The 27,318-nt window shown below is 42.4% G+C and overlaps 1 protein-coding gene across 2 annotated transcripts; it reads right to left on the bottom strand.

Annotated features, from left to right (window-relative positions):
- Nucleotides 1-2,659: 2,659 nt before the first annotated feature.
- On the bottom strand, nucleotides 2,660-17,809 carry ZFP64 (ZFP64 zinc finger protein). Of its 2 annotated transcripts, none has more exons than XM_054046114.1 (6): nucleotides 17,676-17,809; nucleotides 15,546-15,782; nucleotides 13,960-14,121; nucleotides 12,688-12,750; nucleotides 11,750-12,001; nucleotides 2,660-6,077 (listed from the first exon to the last, which is right to left on the bottom strand). In XM_054046114.1, exons 4-6 carry the CDS (start codon nucleotides 12,722-12,724, stop codon nucleotides 4,777-4,779), a joined length of 1,590 nt encoding a protein of 529 aa, XP_053902089.1. In that variant the 5' UTR covers nucleotides 12,725-12,750; nucleotides 13,960-14,121; nucleotides 15,546-15,782; nucleotides 17,676-17,809; the 3' UTR covers nucleotides 2,660-4,776. The 2 variants fall into 2 exon arrangements, with proteins under 2 accessions (XP_053902089.1, XP_053902088.1); XM_054046113.1 differs by lacking the exon at nucleotides 17,676-17,809 and adding an exon at nucleotides 17,447-17,607.
- Nucleotides 17,810-27,318: the final 9,509 nt, after the last annotated feature.

The raw sequence follows: 27,318 nt of genomic DNA, 5'->3' as shown, positions 1-27,318 counted from the left end.
TAGGATTAATATAACAGATACCTCCCATCATCTTAACCTCTCCAACTCATAGAAAGTTTGGTTCTCTAAAACAGTGCTTGTAGCCAAATGACTCACGTTGCTTAGGTGGAAGAACAGACTGCTTCCAGGAACAGAAGCTTGGCATAGCAAGTTGGCTGACCTGGCAGCTAAATAGCAAGTAACCTTTTGGAGAAGAGAGACCTCTGACAAATTTGAAAAGATTGGGTCTAACTTTTTAGAAACCTTTGATTATTCCCTAGCAGATGGAAACCAAGATGTCATTCTCCTTTCCTCTCCCTTCCTTTACTTTTTTTGTTCTTTTGTCTTTTTTCTCCCCTTTATTTTGAAAAAAATATATTTGCCTAAACTGGGCATAAGCCTTTGGGGCTTGGTTTATTGGGTTTGCTTTCAATGTTGTTCTCCAGTTGCCTGTCATTGCATACTACAAAGGGGCTGGCTCCTTTAACACAGAAGTCAATAAGGGCTTTGCCATATCATTCCATTGATGAAGGATCAAACCGAATACCCTCCCTTACTGAATTAGGGCTTGTGAAGCTCAATGAAATTTTGTCTTGAGAGGAGAGAAATGTTGTTTGCTGTTAAAGGATTTAAAATGTCTGCTTGTTTTGTTTAATGTCTTCTTTTGCCTATTGCTTGCTCTTCACTACAGCCTGCCCACTGTAACTATATTCCAACTACATACCATTTCCCTAGTCTCAATCTCACAAATTAGAATGTGAACACTGACTACATACCCGGAAGCATTTATAGATGGTTTGACTGGGAGGAACAGAGAACACGAAGGGTTTGTCTACCTGATAATTGACTGTTCGCCAAGCCAGGGTGTGAATCTACAGCAGTGGTTCTCAAACTTTTGTACTGGGGACCTCTTTCACACAGCAAGCCTCTGAGTGAGACCCCCCCCCTTATACATTAAAAACATTTTTTAATATATTTAACACCATTATAAATGCTGGGGTGGAGGTTGACAGCTCGCGACCCCCCATGTAATAACCTGGCGAACCCCTGAGGGATCCCGACCCCCAGTTAGAGAACCCCGATCTACAGCACCCCAGCTTGCCCCACAATAATGTCACATGCGATACTGCTCGAACGCAGTAGACGTCCCAGCGTGTCTTGATCTACTACATTATCATATATTTTACTGTGCACTTTAATTCAAAGATAGGTAAAACATTATGCTATCAGCTAAAGCAATAGTTCACAACCTGAAGATCAGTGACCACAAATAATAAAAACTTAGTGACCACTAAGTGCTATTTCATCTTCAAAGTGCTTTACAAACTCATTAAGTTTTCAACATGCTTGAGAGGTAAGTATTATGTCCATTCTACAGCTGGGGAACCCGAGTGTGTCAGGATTAGAACTCAAAATTTCCAGGCTCCCAATTAATTGCTCAGACTATACTTGCCCTCTCCTTAGCTTTGGGTACAGCAACCTCCTTTCCCATTCCATTTCTGATCTTACATTACAGTGGGTTTGCTCAATGACTTGCAACTAGTCCTCCTCAGATGTGAGCTCGCCATAAATCAGCATGCCTCTACCCATAGCACTTTAGGAACTGGCACAGATGACTCTGACGGCTATGAAGAGAATCAGCTGCAAATGGAATCATCATATGGAAGGCTGAGAACAAGAACCACTATACTAGAGTATGGAGTGCTGATAATCTTTTTAATATAGATATCCACAAATTTCTCCTTCAAACTGCAGTGCAGCATGGGAGCTAAGAAGCCATCTTCCTTACTAATAAATTAGTTCCCTGTTTAACATTCTCAACATTTATTTTATAACTAAACAACAGCCTTTTCTCCCATCCAGAATGTTGGAGGGTATATATTGCTAACTGGTTCTAATCAAACCAAAGCCAGGATTCAGGAATCAAGATTATTAGTCTGAACTGCTTTCTTAAAAGGAACATGATTTTATGGCCTAAACAAAACAAACCTCAGAAAAACTAGATTGAGTGGCTTTCATGGAATAAGTTGGCATTGCTGGTGGATTCAAGTGTACAGAACATATCTAATCAACTCCTGTGTCAACAAAAGTGAAGGGTTCTAAAACTGTACCTGTAATTTGTGTTTGCATTTCCCCATATCATTTTCAAGGATACAATGACTCAGATTTGTGAATGCAAACATGAGTATGGCTAGAAAAAATGCATGTGCAAACGGATTTTTTAAAAAAGATACTATAAAACCAATTTCAAATATGGCTCTTCTTATGTATCCTATCAAAACAGGTTTTCATACCCATGGAGAAACATTCTCTCCTCTCTCTAAAAAACCTAACAAAACTGTTAATCAGATCCACTGATTTTTTATGACTGAAGCCAAATGCTACCATGTACATATTTATTCGTTGCATGATGATGTTAAGCACACAAATAGCCACCTCTATCTTGTTCTGTACTAATATTAATGTAGTTATATTTTTTTTAATTAATTAGCTTTTTGATCCCCAAAACGGAATCTTGAGTAGGTTTTGTACTGCAACAGGTTTTCTTTTTCCTCTCTTTAAGCTGCATTCTTACACATAAAGAACAGAAATGGAAATGCAAAATACATTTCTTTTCAATCACACAATTAAAAACAAATGATAATGCAGCACCAAAACAAATGACATAAAATTGCAGCACTGTATTTGGAAAAATATATTGTATTTTTTTTTTTTAAAGGACCCTTCTGATACAAAGCATTGTGCTGTATACATGATTTGCATAAAAGATCTGTTATGACACAAAGTATCACCAACACACAGACAGCATTCTATTATTTTAAGAGAAGTACTTTGGGGCCTGATTCTGCATGAGTGTCTCAAGCAAGGTGCTAAGTGCCCCCCAACCCCTATTGACTTCAATACACTTTTCATGTAATTAGCAATTGCCACAAATCTCTAGACAGAATCCCAAAATCATTTTTGTGGTGCAGGGCATTCCTTGGGGAATGATAATCAGCCAGGACCAGCTGATGGGCTCATGACAAGTTAGCACAACTATCAGAGATACAATTTTTAGTATACCTTTAAGGGGTTTATGGTTCGTCTTCCGCCTTTTTGAGTGTACATGTTGTGATGCCACTATGATATGCACACAGTTCTGGGAATACAGAGAGCATTACAGCCTGTTAGCTAAACAGCCTGCCCAGGGTCTGATCCAATTCCTACAGAAGTCAATGGAGTTCTTTCCATCAACTTCAACGGACACCAGATCAGACCTCAGGCTCTCTGTCAATGCTCCATTTAGCTTCTAGGGGCCAGATATTGAAAAGATCTCAGCTCCCATTTATGCACTGAAATCAATGCCCAGATTTTTTTTCCCAAATAACTCAGCCAGAAGGGCTCTGAGCATTTTGAAAAAATCTGGTGATAACTGTCACATTAGGAGCTGCTGTGTGCGGAGCACTTTTGAAAATCTGGCTCCAATTCATCCTGATAAGTCTGGTTCTGAATCAGACCCCAATCCTGAAAACACTTCAGTGGGGCTATTCAAGTGAAGTTAAGCAAATGTGTAAGTGTTTGAAGGACTGGGGCCTTAATTCTTAATGTTGTTTAATATACTGTTAATTTTTTATCTAAATAGTAGCACCTAGATAGCATGAAATTCTATTAGAATTATGTCCAGCAGTTTGAATGGTCTAACAAGTAATGAAAAAATGAACAGATGTTTGTTTTGGGGAAATTATAGGTACCATGTACAAAGTCCAAAAAGTAGAACCACTGTTGTACTATGTTAGCAACAGACAGATTAACCACAGAGAGTGCTCCCATTACAGACCCAATCCAACAAACCACCTAAGCATATGTTCAATTTTAAGCATGAGAAAAGTTCCACTTAAAACAATGGGGCTACTCATATGTTTAAATACTTTGCCTGATCAGGGCTTATATGCAGTAGAGCACAGCTACAGGGTAGGTCCTACAGTAACCTGCAAGAGGAGGTTTGGGCTGGCTAGGTTTTAATGGGTCTCTGAATAACTGTTTTGGTTCGTTGCACAAAGCCACCTTACTCAGGGCTTGTCTCCACTTACCGGTGGATCGACGCTGCGGCGATCGATACACCAGGGGTTGATTTAGTGGGTCTCGTGAAGACCCGCTAAATAGACTACAGATCGCTCTCATGTTGACTCCAGTATTCCACCGGATGGAGAAGACTAGGAGGAGTCAACGGGAGAGCGTCTTCCATTGACATAGCATAGTATGGACCCCGCGGTAAGTAGATCTAAGCTATGTTGACTTGAGTTATGCTACTAATGTAACTCAAATTGCGTAGCTTAGGTTGACTTTCCCCCATAGTGTAGACCTGCCCTCAGATTTTTCACAGGGGATGGGAATTTGTCATGATGGTATCTTAAGGCGAGATGTTCTTTGCATTTGATTAAAAAAAAAAAAAAAAAAAAAAGCTATTTTGTTTAAATAAGACATTTGCTGCGCAAAGTAAATCCTGCTTTGGGAAGTTTTTTTGAAATGTGAAATTTTAAACAGTTGCTTTGATATTCAGGATCACATTTTTCAAAGACTGTAGCCTCTAGTTTCCAATGCATGTAATTGTGCACAGCCTTGTGTGCAGGTGCAAGTCACTGCATGTGCATGTGAGAATGCAACATATGACTATATGTGCAAAGTGGTGCAAATGGAATGTTAGAGGCCAATCTCAGGACACCTGAAAATCTGGCCCTCACTTCAATGTCATGAAAATCCCACTGACTTCAAGGCGTCACAAGGCAATCCAGGGCGGAATTTGCGCTAGTTTTTTAACTAATCCGGTATGGAGTCTGCAGGACACAGCGAAGCTGTATGGGCTCCACTTTGAATGATGGAGTAGGTCTGCTTAGGTGCTTGTGTGTGAGAGGATGAGGAAAAGATGGGAGGAGGGGGAGCTGAAGTTGACACAGAGATACTCTGACCTCCATCACTAACCACAGCCACATCTGTTGCCCCTTCTTGAATCAAAGCATTGAGCCCTTCCAAGTCAGAGCAGCTGATTCCAGAATCATTGATGAAAGTCTGGCTTGCTGAAGCCCTGTGACTACTGACTGAAGCAGCAGGAATCAAAGTCTGGTGGAGAGTACTGCTGTCACTTTGGTCGTGGGCAGTGAGAAGAACTGCTGGCTGCCCCACTGACACAGCTTCGCTTTGAGAAACAGGGGGATGCGGCGGTGCCAGCAGACTGACTTGGCGCAGTATTTGCAACTGGCTACTTGCAGATAGGTCTTCCTGATTCTGGCTAACTAATGTGGGAGGCATAACATTCACTGAAGCAGCCTGAACTGTTCCATTAGCTTGAGGCACTTGATGGCCAGCAACGATCTTGACCCTTTCTTCATTGTAAGGAGAAACCTGAGTGGCTTGAATTGGAACTTGAAGGTGACTTACAGTAATCGGGGCACTGGTCTGTCTACTGGGGTCCATATGCAACTGCAAAACAGCCAATTCAGTACTTTTGGTCCCATTATACTCTCTGTGCTGCTTCTTATGGCTCCTAAGAGAATCTTCTCGGACAAAGGAAGCCTCACACAGGCCACATTTAAATGCTTTCTTGGCATCCAATTTGGCTACTTGCCTGGAGCTGCCCTGCTTTGACTTATCTCCCTCTTTCTTCTCAGTAGTTTGCTTTTTAATCTTGACTTTGTCTCCATGGGCTTTCTTCACGTGCGTGGTCAGATTGCTCCGCTGCTTGGTATCAAAGCTGCAGAAGTCACATTTGAAAGGGCGATCCTCGCAGTGAATTCTCTCGTGCACCTTGAGAGCTGCCTTGTTAGAGCAAGAGTAGTTGCATTTTGAGCACTTCACTGGCTGCTCAGGCTGATGGGTTCTTAAGTGATGCCGAAGGGTTGTTTTGTTTCCGCACTGGAACTCGCACTCTGGACACTTGAGTGTGTTCTCCATGCTGTGTTTGATGCGGATGTGCGATTTCAGGTTCCCTTTCATGGCACAGCGGACGTCACAGAACTCACACTTGTAAGGCTTCTCTCCAGAGTGCACACGCATGTGCCTCTTCAAGTCCGAGTTGATTTTAAATTTAGCACTACACATCCGACACTGAAACGGAGCATCTCCTGTCAACAAAACACGCATTTAAATTAGAGGAGTCAAGCCACGAATCTACAGGACTTCCTGGATAGACTGAAAGCTTCAATTAACTGCATAAACTTAAACTGGTACATGAACCCAATTTGTTCCAGTTAAAATTTCCCAACATATTTCCACAATGCACTAAATTCTTTAGTAAGGTGAAATTCAAATGTTGCATTCTCTTGTTTCACCTGAAGCTGATCAGACACACTTTTGTGTGGGAAACACAGTAGCCACTCCTGGCTCAAAGTGCTTTTGGGTAGAGAGAGTATTTGGGCATGCTTGCAGGACCCTGCAATTCCTTGGTATTTGTATTCCAGATGTTCTCCACTTCTAGTTCATTTTAGGGGTATGAATGGTGGAACACTGTTCCAAAACAAACTACTGAAGATTCTCAATCCTCCCTCATTAATAAGATTGAGCATCTCAACTAATGCTTTTAGCTAATTGAGATAAACATTAAAAACCGAAGAAGTTGTGTCTCTGCTAGATTTTGATGCATTATAAACCTTTCCTAAATATACACGTTAGCATATACATATAACTGTAGTCATGCTGAGAACTTAAGTATGATGGAGTATTAAATCAGTTCCAAACTATGTGGAATTAAATTACTAGCTAATCATCTTTTTAAAATATTTTGATCATAAAATATTTACCACTGAAGACCCAAACTAAAAATCATCCTCCAAAATAATTTACACGTCTGTTCCTATTCTTCTATGCTACATTTGCCCTAGAATATTTGGCTCAAATTTCTTATATTTGTAGAATCTGGTAACTAAAGGTGCAGTGTTCAGCTAGATTTTCAGTTTTTGAAGCAAATGTTGAAAAAGCAAAGAAGGAAGGGGATAGGGAAGGACAACACTTAGTAGCATATACTTGGATGCACAGAAAATACACTGGTTACTCCAGATTTACAGGATATTCCTACAATTTGTATTGGGGAAAAATTTAATTGTATTGTAGTGGGGCACCATAATTGGAAAAGAAAAATTAAAAGAGTGAAACATGCAAAAGATAAATAATGATGTATGGATTCATATGAGTTTACTTATATAGAAATGTAACATTAGGGAACTATTTAGTATATAGTTTTGTCTTGCAATTCAACAGTTGGAAATGGAGGATTCTGCATTATGTGACCAACCAACTTTCCACAAGCTACAGTAAAAGTTAATTAGGATGCATGTAGGAGTGTGTGCCTGCACAGTACATGTACATGCACAATTTTTTATGGGGACACACATGAAGACTAGAAATAGCTGCAGCTGAAAATCTGTGTCAAAGGATTTAAATGCTAGATCTTGCAAATGTTTTTGTATTTGCTCAACTTTAACCTCATGAATAATCACTTCAAGGGAACTACTCACATGGGGAAAGTTAGTTATGTGTATAAGCATTTGCATCTTCAGGGCCTAAACCTCTGTTCTTTGCATTTCCTTGCGTTCGAAGGGTTGTCACAATATGTGCCGCCAAAATAACCACATATATTTAATTCATAATCACTGGATCAAATCCAGGGCTTGGACTTATAAGACAATGACTCCATTCAGAATATGACGATTTAAAAAACAAAAGAAGCTGACTGTAGTAACTAGCATTAGCAAAACAATACTATTCATTCTTAACAGTTCTTCTCTGATCCACTTGAACAGTAAGACATCATTTTGGTATTACTCTGTCACGCCATGGAAGGAGAAAAGTGAAAGAACTATAGGGTGCTATGTAAGACAAACAAAATGCAGGAATGTACTAAGTTCAGTCAATGCTTTGTTCATTAATAATCAAACTGCATATGGCTAATTTATTTTACATGTTAATATTTTATAGATCTTTATGATATCTGTATAATTTTGCATAACTTGTTTATCCAGCTACATATGTCATTGATTTAGCTGCTTATTTTTCAAATCAAGTTGTGGCATACTGTGCAAATCTCACATCTGTTTAATAATTGAGATATATAGCGTATTATGTTTATGATAAAGATTTTTATTAACGAAGATACACTAGCAACCAGTGTAGCTTATTTATTTTACAGTCACAGTTGCATACTCTTCTAGTTGAATTGTAAGATTCCACTATTGAATTTTTACCAAGTTTACTGATGAAGGCATAGTACATATTTCAATAGCTCAATTTTCATATATTGGACTGACAGTGTTACTCACTTTTGTACTCAAATTCTGCAATACATATGTTTTCTAAATTGCAGATTGATCTATTATACATATTTACACTACTGGCCTTGCACAATTTGACACTGGCAGAGGTAAAAAAAGAAAGTCAGGGCCCTGATCCTGAAAACTATTACTCATGTGAATTGTTCCACTGAAATTAAGAGAATGAAAGGATTAATCAAATTAGCAAGGGTGTATAAAATCTGACTCCAAACTATATACAGTAGAACCTCAGAGTTACGAACTGACCAGTCAACCACACACTTCATTTGGAACCGGGAGTATACAATCAGGCAGCAGCAGAGAAAAAATAAATAATAATAAAGCAAATACAGTACAGTAGTGTTAAATGTAAACTTCTAAAAAAATAAAGGGAAAGCTGCATTTTTCTTCTGCATAGTAAAGTTTCAAAACTGTATTAAGTCAATTTTCAGTTGTAAACTTTTGAAAGAACCATAAAAGGTTTTGTTCAGTTATGAACATTTCAGAATTATGAATAACCTTCATTCCTGAGATGTTCGTAACTCTGAGGGCTTGGCTACACTTGCGAGTTACAGCGCAATAAAGGAGCCCCGGGCGCACTAGCTCACTACCCATTCACACTGGCAAAGCACACCGAGCGCTCTGACTTCGCGGCTACAGCGCTGCTGGTACTCCACCTCAGCGAGTAGAATAACGTTTGCTGCGCCCCCGCAAGAGCGCCACGGCGCCAGTGTGAATGAGATGTTGCATTACTGCGCTCTGATTGAGCGCTGGAAACATCCCATAATCCCCTTAAGTTACGTGGCCACTCTTGTCATTGTTTCGAACTCACTGTAGGAATGCTGTAGGAATGCGGATATGCCCTTTCAAAGCTCCGTTTCTGACAGCTGGCTGCTGCTTGCTTTGAGTGAGAGAGAGAGGTGGGGGAGGGGGGGAAGAGGTCTGCTGCTGTCTGAACTTACAAGACAGCATGCTGACACACTCTCAGCCCCCCCAAAAACCCACTCTCTCCCTCCACATACACTCAACATACTCCCTGTCACATTCCACCCCACCCCCCACATTTGAAAAGTACATTGCAGCCACTTGCATGCTGGGATAGCTACCACAATGCACTGCTCTTTGTGGCGTTGCAAGAGCTGCTAATGTGTCTACGCCAGTGCGCTTCCAGCTGAGTGTGTAAACACTCAGCAGCGTTTTCCCTGCTGCAGTCTCTGAAGGCTGGTTTAACTCCCAGCGCTCTACAACTGCAAGTACAGCCATGCCCTGAGGCTCTACTGTAGGTCACGAAGACATTTACCTCTATGAATTTCTAACAGATTTCTGGTAGTACAGAGAATGGTTGATTCAGTACCATTAGGACCTGCATCCTGGATACATGTCTGAATTTTTCTTTTAAACTAATCCACTCCACTTAATTTCTTAGTGAACAATAGGGATGTAATAATTTTTTAAAGCTTTGTATTTATATGCAACGAATGACACAAGTTCTTCATATCTAAAAAGATTTACTTGGGAAAGATAGAGTTTAGTTTCTTGCTCTAAAGACTTGACATCACATACTGAGCAATGAAGGGAAGTAGAAACAGAACAGGGTTAGGGTCAGAAAAGACCTCAAATCTGTAGAAACAGGAACACAGCTCCCACTTCAACACATTCCCTCTTGCCTCCTAGCCACCACAGGACTTCTGCAAGAGTGGGCATTCCTAGATAGATAGGAGGTAGGGATGAAATCTGACCCCACTACAGAATGAGGTGTTCTCAGAGGTAATTCATACAAAACTTACTGGAAGAACTCCCCTCTGTTTGCAATTCATCTTAGATTCAAGCCTGGAAGGGCAAAGGCAGATGCAGCATGGTTTCAAAGGGAGCTGTGCTGCTAATGAAGTGAAGAGTCATGAAACCTAAAGTGAAAGGATAACTTTTCTATGTAGATAAATTGGGACTATGCTGACTTCTCAGCAGACCCTAGAGAATCTGCTCCTGGCACATGCCTCTTTCCCTCATCCATCCTGGAACAGCAGGGAAGAGACCATTTTAATTCCACAAGTTCTAGTATAAGAAGTCAAATTATTTATTTGGAGAGGGAGCATGTGGCCCTGAAAGGACAACTTGACACAAAGGCTGTGCGTGCTTTTAAACTGGCAAAGCAAGACTGCGTTCTCATGACCATGTCACCCTATTTACCTGCTAAATATCACAAAGGGCTTATTCACTCCTTGTTCTTCACTGGCTGAATCCTTCGGAATCAGGGCCACTTGGCCTCCCAGTGGCAGAAAGTATATAAGTGCCAATTCATCAGTCTTCACAGGTGGCAGTGAAAAGCTACCTTACTCTGGTGGAAAAGCGGAGAAGAATAAAGCAAAACTACTGTTTTCCTTCTCCCGTGGATTAATCCTTCCAGGGGCACAACTGCTACAGTTTACATATATATACACCTGTGTGTAATCTGTGCACACTTGCGTTAGAGGAGGTAAATCTACATCAGGTGTTCTCTGGATTGTATCTATCATTACTATCTGACTCACCCATGTACAATTCCTACTGGCCATCACATCCTGTTATGTAGCAGCAGAAACAGGTGAACCTTGTAAAACAGCTCCCTAGTTGTCCTGCCTGTGGCACCACAGCAGATTTGTGAAGCATAAAAGACTCTTCTGCTAAGGACAGATTGGTTTGACCCTCTGCTCCTCCACATTTCACATGTGATTTATTTTTTTTATCTGCTGGAAATAAATGCCACACTGCCTACATCTGAACTAATGTAGAGTGTAGTACTTCAATTCTGAATCAGAACCTAGAGCAGGTTCAAAGCTAATATGGTAAACCCTGAATAGTAATTGCTTTACAGCTAACATTCACAGAATTAATCTGTAAAGGACAACATGGAAACCAATCTAATACCACAGAATAAGCGAAAAACATTGTATGTCAGAGATAACTGTACAGTCACACAAAACTTCTGTATCTTTACAAGCTACAAGAGAAAATCTGATTAAAAGAGAATTTAGGAAAATAATTTAACTATAAGAAGTTATGGATTTAGTGTTTGCAAAAGGTGTGTGGGCTGACAGCTCTGGAGACTGAAATCATCTATCCACAAGTATAGCATGGGCAGCAGCAAGGCCAGTTTCCTCATATTGTCCTGCTAACATGCCTCAGCCTTGACCTGGAGGGGACCCCACCAGCAATGAAAGTTTAGCTGAATTTAGTAATTTGCAGATGTAAACTAAGATGAATTAGGCAGAAATTAAAATAGTTCAAGGGTGTCTACATTTGGAGATTGCACTGGTTTAACTAGTTCAATATCGCAATCAATTTAGTTAAACTGTTGCAACTTTTCTATAATAGACTCCAGATTGGGAGTTAGACACCTCGGCACTTCTGAAAATCCCACTGGGCACCTATCTATATCTTTAGCATCAAAATACCTCAAATATGGCCCAAGGCGTTTTGAAGTCTTACAGACTGAAATTCTGGTCTAGACTTACCAGTATGGGATCTGAGATGGACAGTAAGCTGGCTAGAGTTGCGGCTCGCATAAGGACAGATCTGGCATTTAAAAGGACGCTCATTTGAGTGGATGCGCTGGTGCTTGTTGAGACTGCTGTTGTCGGCAGCTGCATAGTCACAGTGTTTACACTTGTAAGGTTTCACCCCAGTATGGGAACGCATGTGCATCTTCAGCTTATCTTTGCGACTGAAGCACTTGCTACACACCTCACATTTATGGGGCTTATCTCCTGAAAACCAACAAAAAAGCATCTAAATAAGAACTTTTGTAATGACACAATCTTGGAACTAAACAAAACACAAAGAAACTATATAGAATTTTCAAATCGCCATAGCCTGAATTTTCCAAAGGCCTCCTTAACTTCACCTCCAATGTTTATGCCTTTAAACACCTCCACATTAACCACTCTTCCTAATAAGCACAGAAAAGATGGTAAGGAATCGAGCACAATTCAGAAGACCCTTTGAAAAATTGTCCCCTTATGCTAGCTTTTGAAAGTTCATTTGAAAATGATTTACATTTTTTTTTAAATTATTGTGTCAAACTAAAATTTTTTTAACTTCTTGTCCTAATCTATAGTACAATACGGTGATGCACTGAAAAAGTAGCTTCCCATTCATGCCACGTAGGTTCCTGTGTGTCAGTGATGAGTGAAGCATACATCATTTTTGATGTTCTGAAATCTGAGGGCCAGATGACTAAGTTACAAACTGGCCTATACTAAAGTAGTTTGTACCATAATGTGGGACTTGGCATGTGAAAGAGACAGTTCTTGCATTCCAAGAAGCTAGGGGAGGGATTGTGCCTCTTGAACATGTAGGTTGTACCACCTAAAACTCTACGCTTATTTTGTGGGAAAACATCTATTGACAATAACAAGAAGGAAAAATAGAAGGTGATGGTTTTAGATTTTACCTGTGTGTGTTCTTAAATGACGTTCCACGTCTTTCATACCATATGATGTCTTGAATTGGCAACCTGAAAATAAATTAGATACCACAAACAAAAAATTAGAATTTTAAATTTAAGAAAAACAAACAAGACAACGGGATGGGGGACATGTACTTTGACAGATTCGGGATGTTGCCTTTCTCGGCATATATCTGTAACATTTCTGTGTCAAATTTATCAACGCTCTGTGTGTGTATGTGTGTATACAAATAAAGAGAAGGAAGTCAACACTGCCGGAAAATGAAGTCCACATCTTGTTTGCATATACTTACTTACAATAAGTAAGTAGCTATACTTACCTATAAACTTTAGTCTTCTAGTGCTTCCCTAGAAGATAATTCATTCTCTGCATTAACTCATTCTGGAATTTCTCGTGGTAATCTCTAAAACAAATTGTGTGGAATCTCTGCCTGGGTTTTGAGATGCACTCTACAGTACACAGGGGACACAGGGAGACTAATTAATTTCACATATAGTCTCAGATTAGAGATAGTGGGTGCCTAGCTAACACATTTGGGCCTTCATTCTCAGGAGTTTTGCCTGAGTCAAGAATACTGGATAGGGCCCTGAAAGTTTGTGTGCGCGCAAACTAAAACTGTGCATGTGAAATAAGATTCTCAGGTAAAGGAAAGATTTGAAACAATACTGTAAACTCTATTTAAATAAACAAGACTACCCATGTGAGGGAAGTTTAACTCCCAAGCCTTGCAGCACTGAATCCTATATGAAAGAATTAAGCATCTGTTTTGCAGGAATTTATATGGGAACTTTGCCGATTAATATGATTTAAATATTGACAATATTTAAAACCAGTCCATCCTTGCAAACGCTTTGGTTCATCAGAGCTGTGGATACAGTGCAAATAAATTTCAGGATTCTTCACATGAGTTGAAGGATTGGGAACACAGTTAGGAGGATACAAATCAGGCCCTACTTTTACAGCGATGTGTGTCAGCACACCTGGAAGCCAGGTAGAGCCCCATTGATCCTAACCAGCACACATCATTAAAGCAAGATCAGAGTCTGAGGGCTTGATTCTACTCTCACTGAAGTCAATGGCAAAACTCCCACTGACTTTAATTGCGTAGGATCAGGCCTAAAGAAGCATATCATGTTGTCTTCTGGATTCTGTGCAGATTAATTTCATGAAATTAGGCAAACCTAGCATATTTATAACTATACTAAACACACCAATTGCAAAATGAAAGAAAAAAGAAGACATAGCCAATACCTAACCTGGATAGCAGCAGTTCAATTTCTTTTGGACAACTGCAGTAGTGGATTTTCTGGAACGCGTTTTTGATGATGGGGCGACAACAGTGGCAGTCTGAGGTTCACGGCTCTCATTGGGCAGATATGTTTGGTAGCCATGCTCAAAAACAAACTCTGGAGCAGAAACTAAAAACATAAAATGGCCCACTTTCTTAGTATAAACATCTTCAATCTGTATCAAATTCCATTAAGCATCACCCGTATCTAGTTCTAGTTTTACAATCACATTTGCCTATTCTTTTATAAAATGTTTTTCTTTATCTATTACAAGTGAAAGCCCCAAGTAAGCAAAAAAAAAAAGACAAAGGCCCCTATCCTGAAACTGGATATGCATGGCTAGTCCTTTGCACCAGTACAAAGTTGCACTGAAGCCCGTGGGATTTTGCACAAGCACAAGAATGTGATGGTGTGGATCCAATTGCAGGACTCAGGGCTAAGTCAGTTTCTTCTGCTGTTTGTGCAGGGGGGTTACTTATATGAGTACAGTTATGTATGTTGTTAAATGTTAGCAGGATCAGAGCCCTAAATCAGTATTCAGGGGAAACAGCAAAACTGGCTTTATACAAAATGCTGTCAAAAGTATGAAGTAAACAAACTGAAAAAAATAGTTGTTTTTTTTTAAATATCTAATCTCTTTCAGTTACAGGAATTTTAAGTTATCAACTGTAAACATAGTAAGAAAAAACATTTTAATGCGGACTAATTAATGGCTTTTAAGTTGATTAAATCTCACCCCTGTCCTAATATCAAATAGGTTGGTATTATTGCCCTCATTTTACAGGTGAGTAAATAAGAGGCAGATAATTTAAGCAATTCATCCAAAATCCAGTGACTCATGGGCAGGGATTTGAACTCAAAAATTCCTGGCAGCCAGCCCTGAAATCAGTCCACTTGACTATCCAATTTTTCACTCGTTTTAAGGCTTTTGTATATCAGATTCTTTATCCCAAAACATTTCTGCAAATCTCTCTGAAAATTTATGTGTCTGTTCAAATTAGTTCAAAGTAAATGAGGCCCTGAGCCTGAAAACATGCACGCATGTAACTTTATGCAAGTAAAGGTCTGCATATGCTTCAGCCTGACTTAAACCTTTGCAGAGGTAGGAATACTGAGTATCACGATATTTCTAGCTAATTAATTGTGGAAGCAGTTGTTCCAGATGCAGTGTTCTCTTATGAGGAGGACCTGGACTGAGGATCAACAAAAACTCTAAGCCTGTGTTTGTTACCCAAGGGCACCACTAAAAATGCCCTGTCATTTGAATATTTTTCAAAAATGCTGCCACTGATTAGTTTCCCTTTCATTAAGTGCTGGCTGCACGTCACATCAGGCTTAAGATATTATGAATGGATTAATAGTTTTAATTGTCAAATTAAGTGTATAGCGTTATACCAAAGCTAACCAAATAGTCAGTTTGCTTCTTCTTCCTTCACCAAATCATATGTGAGTACTTGTGTGCAAACTGGTATTTTAACTTACTGTGATGGGGTACATGGATTTACATTTCTATTTTCTTATAGGATGTCTGCTTTCAAATTCCTAAGCAATACCTGTGATGGTCTGAGTCTCTGAAGTGATTGTTCTGGTTGTGGTTTGAGTCTGTGTTGATGGCACAGTTTCTTCTGAGACAAACTGGACTGTACTAGTGGTTCCATTTGCACTGATCAGCTGACAGCCGCTTTGCTTGTGAGCAACGAAGGCATCTAGGTTATTGAACTGCTGCTTGCAAATGCCACAAATGTGAATATCTGGGGTGAGCTCCACTAGGACAGTGGTGCCTCCTGGAACTACAAAAATGGAAGGAGATCAAATAATTTACACTGATGAAATCAAAACATTCCTACACAAAAGCGAAGAGAGACTCCAATAAGATTATCAATTATCATATGGATCAGGGCCTCGATTAGTATATCATGCATTCAGTTTCTCATTGAATAATTGCAACATATCCGTTTCAACTACTACTGGGAGAGCTATAATAGGACCCGTGAAACCAAAATGCTGAACTCTATAAATACTGTCCTCTTCTTAGCATAGCATTCAACAGATGACAGCACATGGGTGTTACAACCACTGAAGAACTAAACATATTTAGTGGTATATGAAGCTTCTGGGCACTGACTTCAGTAGGAGTTGATTGTGCTGAGCAGCCTGAAGTGCAAAGCCATTCGATCATCGCCAACCTAAAAAAAAGTTACACTAAGGTTCCTGGGAAACGTGATTCGTGAAGCCTGCATGCCTGCAATGCTGAACCGTAGGTTGCTGATAAGGCTACATTCTTTTCCCATGTTACACACTAGGCCACAGGGGCTTGCATGACAGTTGCAGTCTGGTAACTTGCATCTTTGCATGCTGCGCAGTGACACTCTTACAGCCAGGCGGCTTGCACAATGCCATTGTGCACTGGACCGAAGGACCTACACCGTTGACTCCTTGCATTAGGCCCAGGGAGCTTGCCCTAGGCACCCGGGGAGCTTTCCCAGAAAATGTGCTCCAAGTATGGGGTGGGGGGAAGAGAGAGAGAGAGAGTGTGTGTGTATGTATGTATGGGGGGGTTCTTAATGAACATGGATAGTCCTGGAGGCAGCATGGAGTGAAGTGTCAGGGTATCTCTTGCCTGGCTCCCCATCCCCTGTGCTGCCCAGCGGAGCCCAAGCAGCAAGACTGCCTTTTCCCCTCTGTCCTTCCCTCCCACGGCCTTCTGCCCTGCCTCCTCCCCTGCACTGACTGCTTAACATCCAACTTCTTCTCCTGCCTCAGTGCCTCCCCTATCCCTAACTCCCCGACATGTCCCATCTGCCTTCTCCCAAACTCCTCCTAGCTCCCCTTCTTACAGTTACTAATCCTTAACAGGCAGCCCTGACTGCCCCCACACCTCTAACCTATCCCTCTGCCCTACTTCTGCCGCCCCTGCTCCCACCCAATGCCCCCCAGTGGGGGGCTAGAACAGTCCCCGCCCTTCACCTCCGGATCCCTCTTTCTCCCTGACCCCCGATCTCGTCTCCGGAGGAGGGCTGGGGAGGGGAGGCGGCAGGCCAGAGTCGATCTCCGCCGGGCAGCGCCTATCGCCTGCGGCCGGGATAAAGGGGCTTTTCCTAGGCGGGGTGTCGCAGCCCGGGACCCGCTGCGGTCCGCCCTCCCCGGTGAGCGACGGGACCGGGGCGGCTGATGGCTCCGGCCGCCTCCGCCGCTCTCCGCGGAGCGACCCCTCGCTGCGCCCCGGCACCTGCTGCTCGCCCAGGCCCCGGGCCCCCTGGGGAACTCCGAAGCGGGGCCGCCCGGGGAGCCTCGCTGCGCGCCGGCGCGGGGCAGGCCGCCCAGCCCCCTGGCTGCTCTCACCCGGGTTCCCCCGAGCCACGTTCCCGGGCTTGGCTCCCGCCCGCTTCTTGCGCTACTCAGGTTTCGGGGCCTGCCCGGGCCCCGGAGCGCGCCTAGCCCGCTCGGCACTTACACGGCACGGGGCCCGGGAAGCCCGGCGCCCTCCCGCCGCCCGGGTTCATGGCGCGCTGCACGGCCTGGCCCGGGAGCTCGGCCACCGGCAAGGGGCTCACTGGCGGCGGGGACCCCCCGCCCCGGGCAGGGACGGACGTGGAGAAGCCCAAGCCGAGCGTGCCCGCGCGCTGTGAGCATGCTCAGTGACAGCAGCGGAGGCCGCTGCCCTCCCGGGCCCCGGAACCCACCTGCTCGTTCTGGGACGGCACGTGGGGACACAGGGGAGCGGGGCGGCTGCTGCGCCTCGCCTCCCGGTGCAGCTCTAGGCAGGTGCCTGTTTAGAGTCTCTCTCCACTGGGCCGGCCGCCGCCAGGTCTCTGTACAGCGCCAGGCAGCCGGCTGGTGAGTCTATAGACACTCGGTGCAGGCTGCTGCTAGTGCCGTTTATAATCTATACCTAGTGCGCTGCCTGCGGCTTGCTGGTTATTCTCCATACAGCTCCACGCAGCATGCTGGGCTGGTGCTGTGCTGTGGCCTGTCTCTCCCCAGCTCTGCACAAGAGGGTGCTCATGTTTACCCATCCCACACAGGGCGCACCCCGCACGGCTCGTACAGCTTGGGTAGCTACAAGCCCAACAAGGCAAATTAAGTGCCTCCAAGTGACAGAGGGGTAGCCCCGTAAGTCTGTATCCACAAAAACAACGAGGAGGAGTCTAGTGGCATAAGCTTTCGTGCGTAAAAAACCTACTTCCTCAAACGCATGGAGTTTTTTACCCACGAAAGCTTATGCCCAAATGAATCTGTTAGTCTTTAAAGAGCCACCGGACTCCCTCTCCATTTGCATTCCTGTGTAGCCACCCCACAGGTAGATTCCTGGACGCAGACCAAGCTGAGCAAGACTTTCCCTACAATCACTACTCCCAGGCTACTATGTACTAGGTATCAACTGTAAGAGGTGGAATAGTCTATCTGCTGTGCTCTCAGTGATTCCTCTGCTAGTTCTGAAGTGGAATAGAAGCAGCTTCCCTCAAATGCAGAGGGGACAAAGAGCTGGACCAGGTCGGAGTGGGAGAAGGCCACCGAGGGAGCAGATTGGAAAAGTATTATGTGATTATGTAATTAAAGACTAGATCCCAATGCAGCTCCACAAAGGGGGTGAATTAAGGTTGAAAGGGCAAATTTAATTCTGACATTGCCTCACTTTTGAGTGCTTGACTTTGCACCCGGAATATTCTTTTTGCCTAGTCCTTTGTGCTGGCAGTTTCGTGTATACTCTAAACACATGCACATAGTTCCAGATTACAGTTCATGTTACAATTGGAGTTCTACTACCCTGGGAAAGTGGCATCCACATGATCTCTCTCTTGATTTATTTTGTCAAAACAATATGCTGCAGACATAGGACCGACTAGGATGCAGGAGGGGAAAATCCTAGTTCTGGTCTCCGGAGCAGAGCCCGCTGAATAAATGTGTTGAATAACACATGGTAGGTTTAGGAAGAAGATGATTGAAAACACTACATATATCCCTCTTTGAGACTACAGGTAAATTTTAATCCCAGTTCTAGATATGACGTCTAAATAATACCATAACATTATTTAAAATAATCCCCAAATTTGAATTAAGCCACAGTGGTTATGATAACCTGAACATCAATATGGTTTTAGAAATGCATTTGGGATCCTCAAATCACACTAGACTAGACTTACAGGATTTCCATTAAAACTCTGGAAACACACCTTCTATTGTGTCAGCATAAATATATAGTTATTGCCTATAAAATGAGTTTATGAAAACATAACCTAGAAGTAGAAAATATGATAAGTGCTAATGATGCTTTCTTTGGAGTGTGTCCAAAATATATCATGGTTAAGATATTTACAACAATCAGCCTTAATCTATTTTTCCACAGTTTAGAGAAGGCTTAATCGTTGAAACATCACCTCTCATTCTTTTTACTATTTTTTGCAATAGTAAATTAATATTTACTTTTATCCAAGGTAGATATAACCAAATTATTTTTTTCTGCAATAGTAGTATACTTCATTTCAGCTGCAGTTGTACCTTGGAGTGTAGAAAGAACGAGGAGTACTTGTGGCACCTTAGAGACTAACAAATTTAATTTGGGCATAAGCTTTCGTGGGCTAAAACCCACTTCATTGCATCTGATGAAGTGGGTTTTAGCCCATGAAAGCTTATGCCCAAAATAAATGTGTTAGGCTCCAAGTACTCCTCATTCTTTTTGCTGATACAGACTAACATGGCTACCACTCTGAAACCTGTCACCATGTTGGAGTGTAGAATAATTTGTTTTAATCAGTTTTCACTCTGTTATTGCCTTCCATCAAAACATCAGCCTGTCGCAATTAGAAAAAGATAGTATAGATCTCAGACATTATTTGTTTTGGGTTTTTGTTTGTTTTCACTGAATTTATTACCTATGGAAGGGGCTAGAATGACACCCAGGAAGACTGAAGTCCTTTCTTTTTCCACACAACAGCTACAGCATAGGCAACAGAATTGAAAATGTACTCACTAATGTGTCTTCTCTTTTGGACTGGGTGTCTGGAGACACTTGGGTAACAACTTTTAATTGATACCGGTGAAGACTGGAGTTGAACCAATGAGACAGAGGCGCTGGAAGTAGGGGTGCTGGAGATGCAGCAGCACCCCCTGGTTTGAAGTGGTTTTCATCATATATGGGGTTTACAGTTTTGTTCAATGACTTTCAGCACCCCCAGTATAAAAATTGTTCCAACGCCACTGGACAGAGGTGAAAGGCACAGTAGCCAGTCCATTAACAATCATTGGGACCATCCAGTTCCCCAACAATCACTATTACTTAGTCAGCTGAATATGATTAAAAAGAAGACTTACATTCACTCATAGGAAGTACATTATACAATAGTGCTGCTATCACAGCAGCGGCACAGCTAAGCCATGCCGAGTATCTATTTATGGGGTTTAGGCGGGTTTATACTTGTCACCACTAAGCTGTGCTGCCGCGGCTTGTGCTATTGTGGCTACACTACTATATTTATACTCGTACTAGCTCTCATCGAACTAGTGCAACTCTGTGTATGCGAGCTAGAGCCCTAGCTCATAGTGTAGACATATTTCAGAGTAGCAGCCGTGTTAGTCTGTATCCGCAAAAAGAAGAACAGGAGTACTTGTGGCACCTTAGAGACTAACAAATTTATTAGAGCATAAGCTTTCGTGGACTACAGCCCACTTCTTCGGATGCATATAGAATGGAACATATATTGAGGAGATATATATACACACATACAGACATAGTGTTAGATGCAGGCTAACATCACTCCTACAGCTGGCAGCTCATAAAGGAATATATTTCCCCTTATTCCTGCCATTTCTCTACTAACAAGCATTTGGGGGCCAGTCCAGCATCTCAACAGCAGCCTGAGCTGCTTAGCTCCCTATGCTTGCAAGGAAAGGACTGAGGGCAATCTGAGGAAAGGCATTTGCCAGCACCTCCTGAAATGAAAAAGGGGGGCAGCTGCACTCTTTTACTAATCTATGGAACTTCACACAGAATGTTACAAAGCAGTTCTGAGTAACAGCATCGCCGAAGATCGATTCAGCAAACTTCCGTATTTAACTACACTAAACAACATTTAACTTTCAAAAGAATCACCCAGTTGCATGAAAGGTTTGCACGGAAATATTCCTATAAACACTAATGCATATGCATAACTTGACTCACAGAAGTACCTTTTGTCAAGTGCATAATGTTTGCAGGGTCAGGGCTTTATTTAAATTGAAAGCTGTTTTGGACAGAGACCTGGTTTTCATATCTGTCTTTATAGGCCTTAGCAAACATTTGACGCTACATAAATAATAAATAAAACACCTTGCGGTATGAGGATTGACTTTTGACAGTATAATACTATACTGAGAGCTTGAACCACCGAGCAGACTCTGTGGAGCTCACACTTGATGCTATTTCCAGCCTATAAGGCATAAATCAGTATGCATGTGTAATCTTTTTCACCCTTAACCTGACTGAAATGAAAATACCACACTGCTGCAGGCCCTCTCCAAGTGCTGTGCAAGTGAACTAGGCTCAGAAAAGACAAATGTCAATCATGAAAGACGAATTTAAAAAACATATGGGTGTAAAGAGTTCCCTAACCAGGGAATTCTAAACAGCCATTTCAGAGCACTGCATTGGACAACCATGGCCTAGCTCAGGGGCCTGAGGGCTGCATCGGGTTTCCAAAATTGTATGGAGGGTCGGTTAGAAAAAAAAAATAATGGAGATATCCCATCTCCTAGAACTGGAAGGGACCTTGAAAGGTCATTGAGTCCAGCCCCCTGCCTTCACTAGCAGGACCAAGTACTGATTTTGCCCCAGATCCCCAAGTGGCCCCCTCAAGGATTGAGCTCACAACCCTGGGCTTAGCAGGCCAATGCTCAAACCACTGAGCTGCCTCCCCAAACAGCCACATGTGGCCTGGCCCCTACCCCTTATCTGCCCTCCCGCCCGGGACTCCTGCCCCATCCAACCCCCCTGTTCCCTGATTCCCCCCCGGAACCCTTGCCCCATCTATCCCCCCCACTCTCTGTCCCCTGACCGCCCCCGGACTCCCCGCTCCTAACTGCCCCCTGCCACCCCATCCAACCCTCCCTCCTTCCTGACTGCCCCCTGAGGCCCCTGCCACATCCAACTACCCCTTCTCCCTGTCCCCTGACTGCCCCCGGAACCTCCACCCCAACTGCCCCTTGGCCCCCCATCCAACCCCTCCTCACATTCCTAACAGCCTCCCCGGGACCCCTGCCCCATACACCTCCCCTGCTCCCTGTCCCCTGACCACCCCTGAAACCCCCGCCCCGACTGCCTCTGGCCATCCCATCCAACCTCCCCTCTCCTTCCTGACTGCCCCCCCCACCCCCGGGACCCCTGCCCCATCCAACCCCCCTGTTCCCCGCCCTCTGACCGCCCCAACCCCATCCATCCCCCTGCCCCCTGACCACAACCGTGAACTCCCCTGCCCTCTATCCAACCCCCCCACTCCCTGCCTCCTTACCGCGCTGCCTGGAGCACCGGTGGCTGGCAGCACAGCTGCACCAGGACAGGCAGCGGCACTGCCCAGCTGCAACCAGCCACACACCGCACAGCACAGAGCACGGGGTGAGGCCAGGCTCGGCGGCTGCGCTGCCCCAGGAGATCGCCATCCGCCGCCCAGAGCATTGTGCCAGCAGCAGAGCGAGCTGAGGCTGCGGGAGAGGGGGATCAGCAGGGGAGGGGCCGGGGGTTAGCCTCCCGGGGCAGGAGCTCAGGGGCCGGGCAGGAGGGTACCACGGGTAGCCCGCGGCCGTAGTTTGCCCACCTCTGGCCTAGCTGGTTTCCCAAAGAAAGAGATTTATGTACAACGAGAACTGCATAGACAGTTACCTTTATATAAAAATTCCAGACATCCTTACGTCATTTGAGATCACACTGGGGCAGTGTTATCCTAGCTTTCCATCTTAGAAAAACCAGGGAGCTGATCCAAAACCCACTGAAATAAACGAAAGATACCTTTTGATTTATATGAACTATAGATAAAGCACTAAAAGTGAGACAAACCCCTAAAATATTGTACCTTTTATTGTTGTATTTGTCTTGCAAACCAGATAGAGTGTGAAAGGTTTAACAGGGATGAGAAAAAAAATCAGATTAAAGGAATGTTAAAGGAATGGGTGTAGGAGAAGAGAAATATTATGAAAAAGTACAAAGATAAAAATTATTGGAATTAAAAAAGGCATAAGGCCTGATTCTAGGCTTGCAGGTACTGATGTAAATCAGGATTTATTCCCCTGTTCCCAGTGTATTTACAGTGGGGTAAAACCAGTTCAGGTGAGATGAGAATCAGGCCCAGTGGGTGTGGGAAGACAAAAAGAAGTGTAATTCGTAATTAAAATTTTCAGAGGTAGGAGAAAGACAAATGAAGGATGGATTTATAGAAATATAAACAGGGCAATTAAAATAACAAAGATTCTAGAAAATAATTCTTAGTAATTCATCATTATATTGATGGATAATGACATATGCAGCAACATAAATTCATTGTGCATCAAATTAATTATGTTAAAAGAATAGGTAATCTGTCTCCATGATGATAACGTATAATTACGATAATTCTTTTTCAAATGTTTTAAAATAATGTCATTTCAATTCATAATGCAAGGTAGGTAGTTTGACATTTAATACATTCTCTATTTATACAATATTTTCAATATAAGTGTGCTTCTCAGATTAAATGATCGGATTAAATGAAGATATCTCTTATTGCTCTACGAACCCTAAAATAATTCTGTGTGAATATTATTCACCATGCTAACACAACACATTGACAACAGAGAATATACTGCAAATGAATAATATAACAAAATAATTTGTTTCTTTGTAATATATCTAATTATTCATTGTCAGAAAGTTGGTTTAAAAACTATGCTGGGTAAATTTTCAGGGTTTTGTGCTGTTTAGTGCAGCAACCAAGCTTTGTTGTCAGTCCCAAAATAAAAAATGCAGGGCCGTGATTAGGAAATTTTAGGGGTAAGTGTCCTGGATTAAACTCAGTTTCCCAGTAAGCTTCTGATTATACTTATTCATTTCCACACATCAATGATTTATTACTAATGTTCGTCAGCCTTGCTTTTTGGAATTTACATGTTAAATTACAGTGTGTGTGAACCTGAACAAACAAATGACCAGCTGCATCATTTGCATGCACATATGCTTTCTGTTTGTGTATGCACCAATTGTATGCAGAGCTGTGGTAAATGCACAACCTGATTAAGGTTTTAAGTGCACAAACATACAATTCTGGAGATCTAGGCCTAATATCAAACCATTTATACCTTCACTTAACTTGGAAAAATATTTTGCATTTACAGGATACAGGCCAAGTTTTGTAAAATGGAATGCTGAAATTCATATTTAGGTACCTCGATGAGTGGCCTGTTTTCCAAAGTGCTGAGTACCCAGCATCTTGTGGTCAATGACTGCAGGGAGTTAAACTGGGTCCTAAAACCTCAAATTAATTGATCCTCACAATATTTTCTTCAACAGGTTCTGCAGCCTAGATTTACTGCCTGTAGCTTTGGGAAACCCCAGAGTCCCACTAGTGATGCACTGAATGCTAATTTCCCTCTTGCTATTTGGGACAGTCAGGTCCTGATTCAGCAACCATTTAAGCACATGCTTAGTTTTAAGCATGTGCTTAAATATATCTCTCTTCAGCAAAACACATACTTGCATGCTTAACTTTAAATACATACCTAACTCCCATTCATGCTTAAGCTAAGTATGTGCTTCAGCATTTTGCTGAATCAGAGCCACAACAAAGAATTCTAAAGTGGCTGGATTTTTTAAAAAAGGCACCTGCATCTTACTTTTCATCTTCGCAAGCCCATCTCTGTTGTGCTTGTCACTCCTTCCTTCTCTTCTTACTGCTTCGTGCTTCTTTTTAAAATTCTCTTTTTTTCCTAGATACTGGCTGGCTGCTACCATAACCTGAACAACCTTTAAAACAAACAATTTATACTGAAGGTTGGCTGTCATAATTAACAGGTTATTTTGATGATGGATATGTCATTTCTGAAAATAAACTAGTTATCTTGTGAAATTTATTTAGCCACGTGTTGTATAAATAAAGCAGCATGGTGAAACACTGCTGGGATAAACATGATAACTAACAGATATATGATGGATTCAAAATTGCACAGCTCAAGTCTAATATTTAGTCATTTTTATGATATTATTGGGTCGAAAATGGAAAGCAACCCCAGCAGAGGGACTCCTTTAATACTCGGAGGAGTTTTGCTTGCTCACTAGCATGGTACAGAGATAATTCTATTCTAGAAGCTTTTGAATGCTTTACAAGTAATAGAAACCAAGTGGGAAAAGCATATTCCATATTTTAGTGCTGACATTCTTGCAGAAAAAAAATAAAAAAATTAAAGATTCAGAATACTTGGCTGTGATTCAGTACCTAAAGACTTTCTGGTGTTTTTCAGAATTCCCCTGAGCCCTATAAATGCTTCTGTTCTAGAGGTACCTATTGTAGCTATAGTCACTTATGCCAGTTTATCAAACTAACGAGCCATTGAGTGATGCTATTCCCAGGTTCAACTCCACCAGGGAGGGAAAGTGGAAAACAAAACTGAAATTTAGACAGAATAGAATTCCTAAGGGCCAGGACAACTATAATTTATTAACTCATACACACCAAACCTTACCAAGAATAATATTCTTCTTTGAGTTTTTTCTCTACAAATCTCATCATCTTTCATAAAGTCCAAGCATATAGATAAGGCCACATAATTTCAGTACTAGTAATGCCTACTGATCTCTCCACAAAATAAATAAAATAAAATAAAAATTCTCTCTGGCTCCTCCGCCCCTCTTCCAACCACAATGTGTGCAAATGGCTATAAAAGGAAAGAAGAGTGTTTCACTGTGTCAGATGACCGTAAAAATGATCACTGCTTCTATATTAGCCATAGGAGATCAAGCCTTCCCACCTTTTTAATTAAAAGATGTCTTCAACTTGACATAGTGATGATGGATAAGACTGGGGGAAAATGCATTTTGTGTTGTATAATTTTGAAGCATTTATGAAACTAGTGGGGAGTATACTACATTCTTAGCGCCTGGACCTGCAAATCTTTACCACATGCCCATATTCCTTAATCACACAAATGCTCCCACTGAGTTCAATAGGATGATTCATGTGTGTAAAGGCTCCTTTATATGTTATTAGTACCTGTGATGTTTAATATGATGGACAAGAATGAACATTTATGTGGAATAATGCTTCATTTTTAGGGCAGGCTTTAGCCAGCCTAACAAAATCACACAGGGGAATAGTGGGGAATAAAGCTCTTTCATTCCCCTGAACTAGGGCTACCTAAATCGCAGCTCTAGTTTCCCTTTGGCACCAGCATTCTAGCTAATATCTGCCCCCACAGGAAAATTGGTGCAATGATGGTTCTTCCCATTTCCCCAGTGTGATAGCCAGTGGTGCTGACTGACTGCAAGGGGTGAAGGAAGCAGGACCCTTTTAAAGGTGGCAGTAGCACACTTCATCCTTGGAGCAAGTGGGGAGCAGCGAAGGAATTGTGTCTCAGAGTTGGAAGGAACAGTGCAGCTATGCACTGCCCCAGCCTCCAGGACTGAATTTAAAAACTCAATATAACTCTTAAGGAATAATTCCCAATATAGACCGACCCTCCTCACCTGATAAAAAAAAGGTCAGCTGAGAGCGCATTAGACTGACTATATAAAGGCCTCTCATCTCTTCTCTGGTTTTGAGAAAGCCTTTTGTTGTGGGCTGGCTAGCTTATTTGGCTAAACTGTAGCAGGGCCGCCAAGAGTGGTTTGGGCCCCGCAGCAAGGGCGGACCGGCTAAATAGGGCCAGCGAAGCCGGGGAAGCCAGGCCCTGGGCCCCTTTCCAGACCACCGGGCCCCAGTAATTTGTACCGGCTTCCCCCCCCATCGGCCCTGAACTGTAGTGCTACTAACACTGAGGTCAAAGGTTTGATCCCATACTGGCCACTTAGGCTAAGGCTCCTTTGCATGGGCCTGTTACACAGGAGCTCAAACCAGATGATGTGATGGTCCCTTTTGGCCTTACAATGTACAAATCTTTCTTTGCCAGGTTTGGTTTGCAAAGAGCCCTATTGCTAATATATTTTTCATTGTTTATAGTAATTGTTTTACAAAACACCAGCTGACATTCATGCTGACCAATTTCAACCACAAACCTCTAAATTACTGGGGCATCTGGTTTATTCAGTCCTGACCTAAGGTCTCCTTTGCTTTTGCACTGCACCAGGGATGTTCTTGAACTCTGCATCACCCAAGCACTCTGAAGTTAATAATT

The sequence above is a fragment of the Malaclemys terrapin genome, chromosome 12 (genome assembly GCF_027887155.1).
Source record: "Malaclemys terrapin pileata isolate rMalTer1 chromosome 12, rMalTer1.hap1, whole genome shotgun sequence".
Classification (NCBI taxonomy): Eukaryota; Metazoa; Chordata; order Testudines; family Emydidae; genus Malaclemys; species Malaclemys terrapin.
This window is presented reverse-complemented; position numbering and strand designations above follow the sequence as displayed.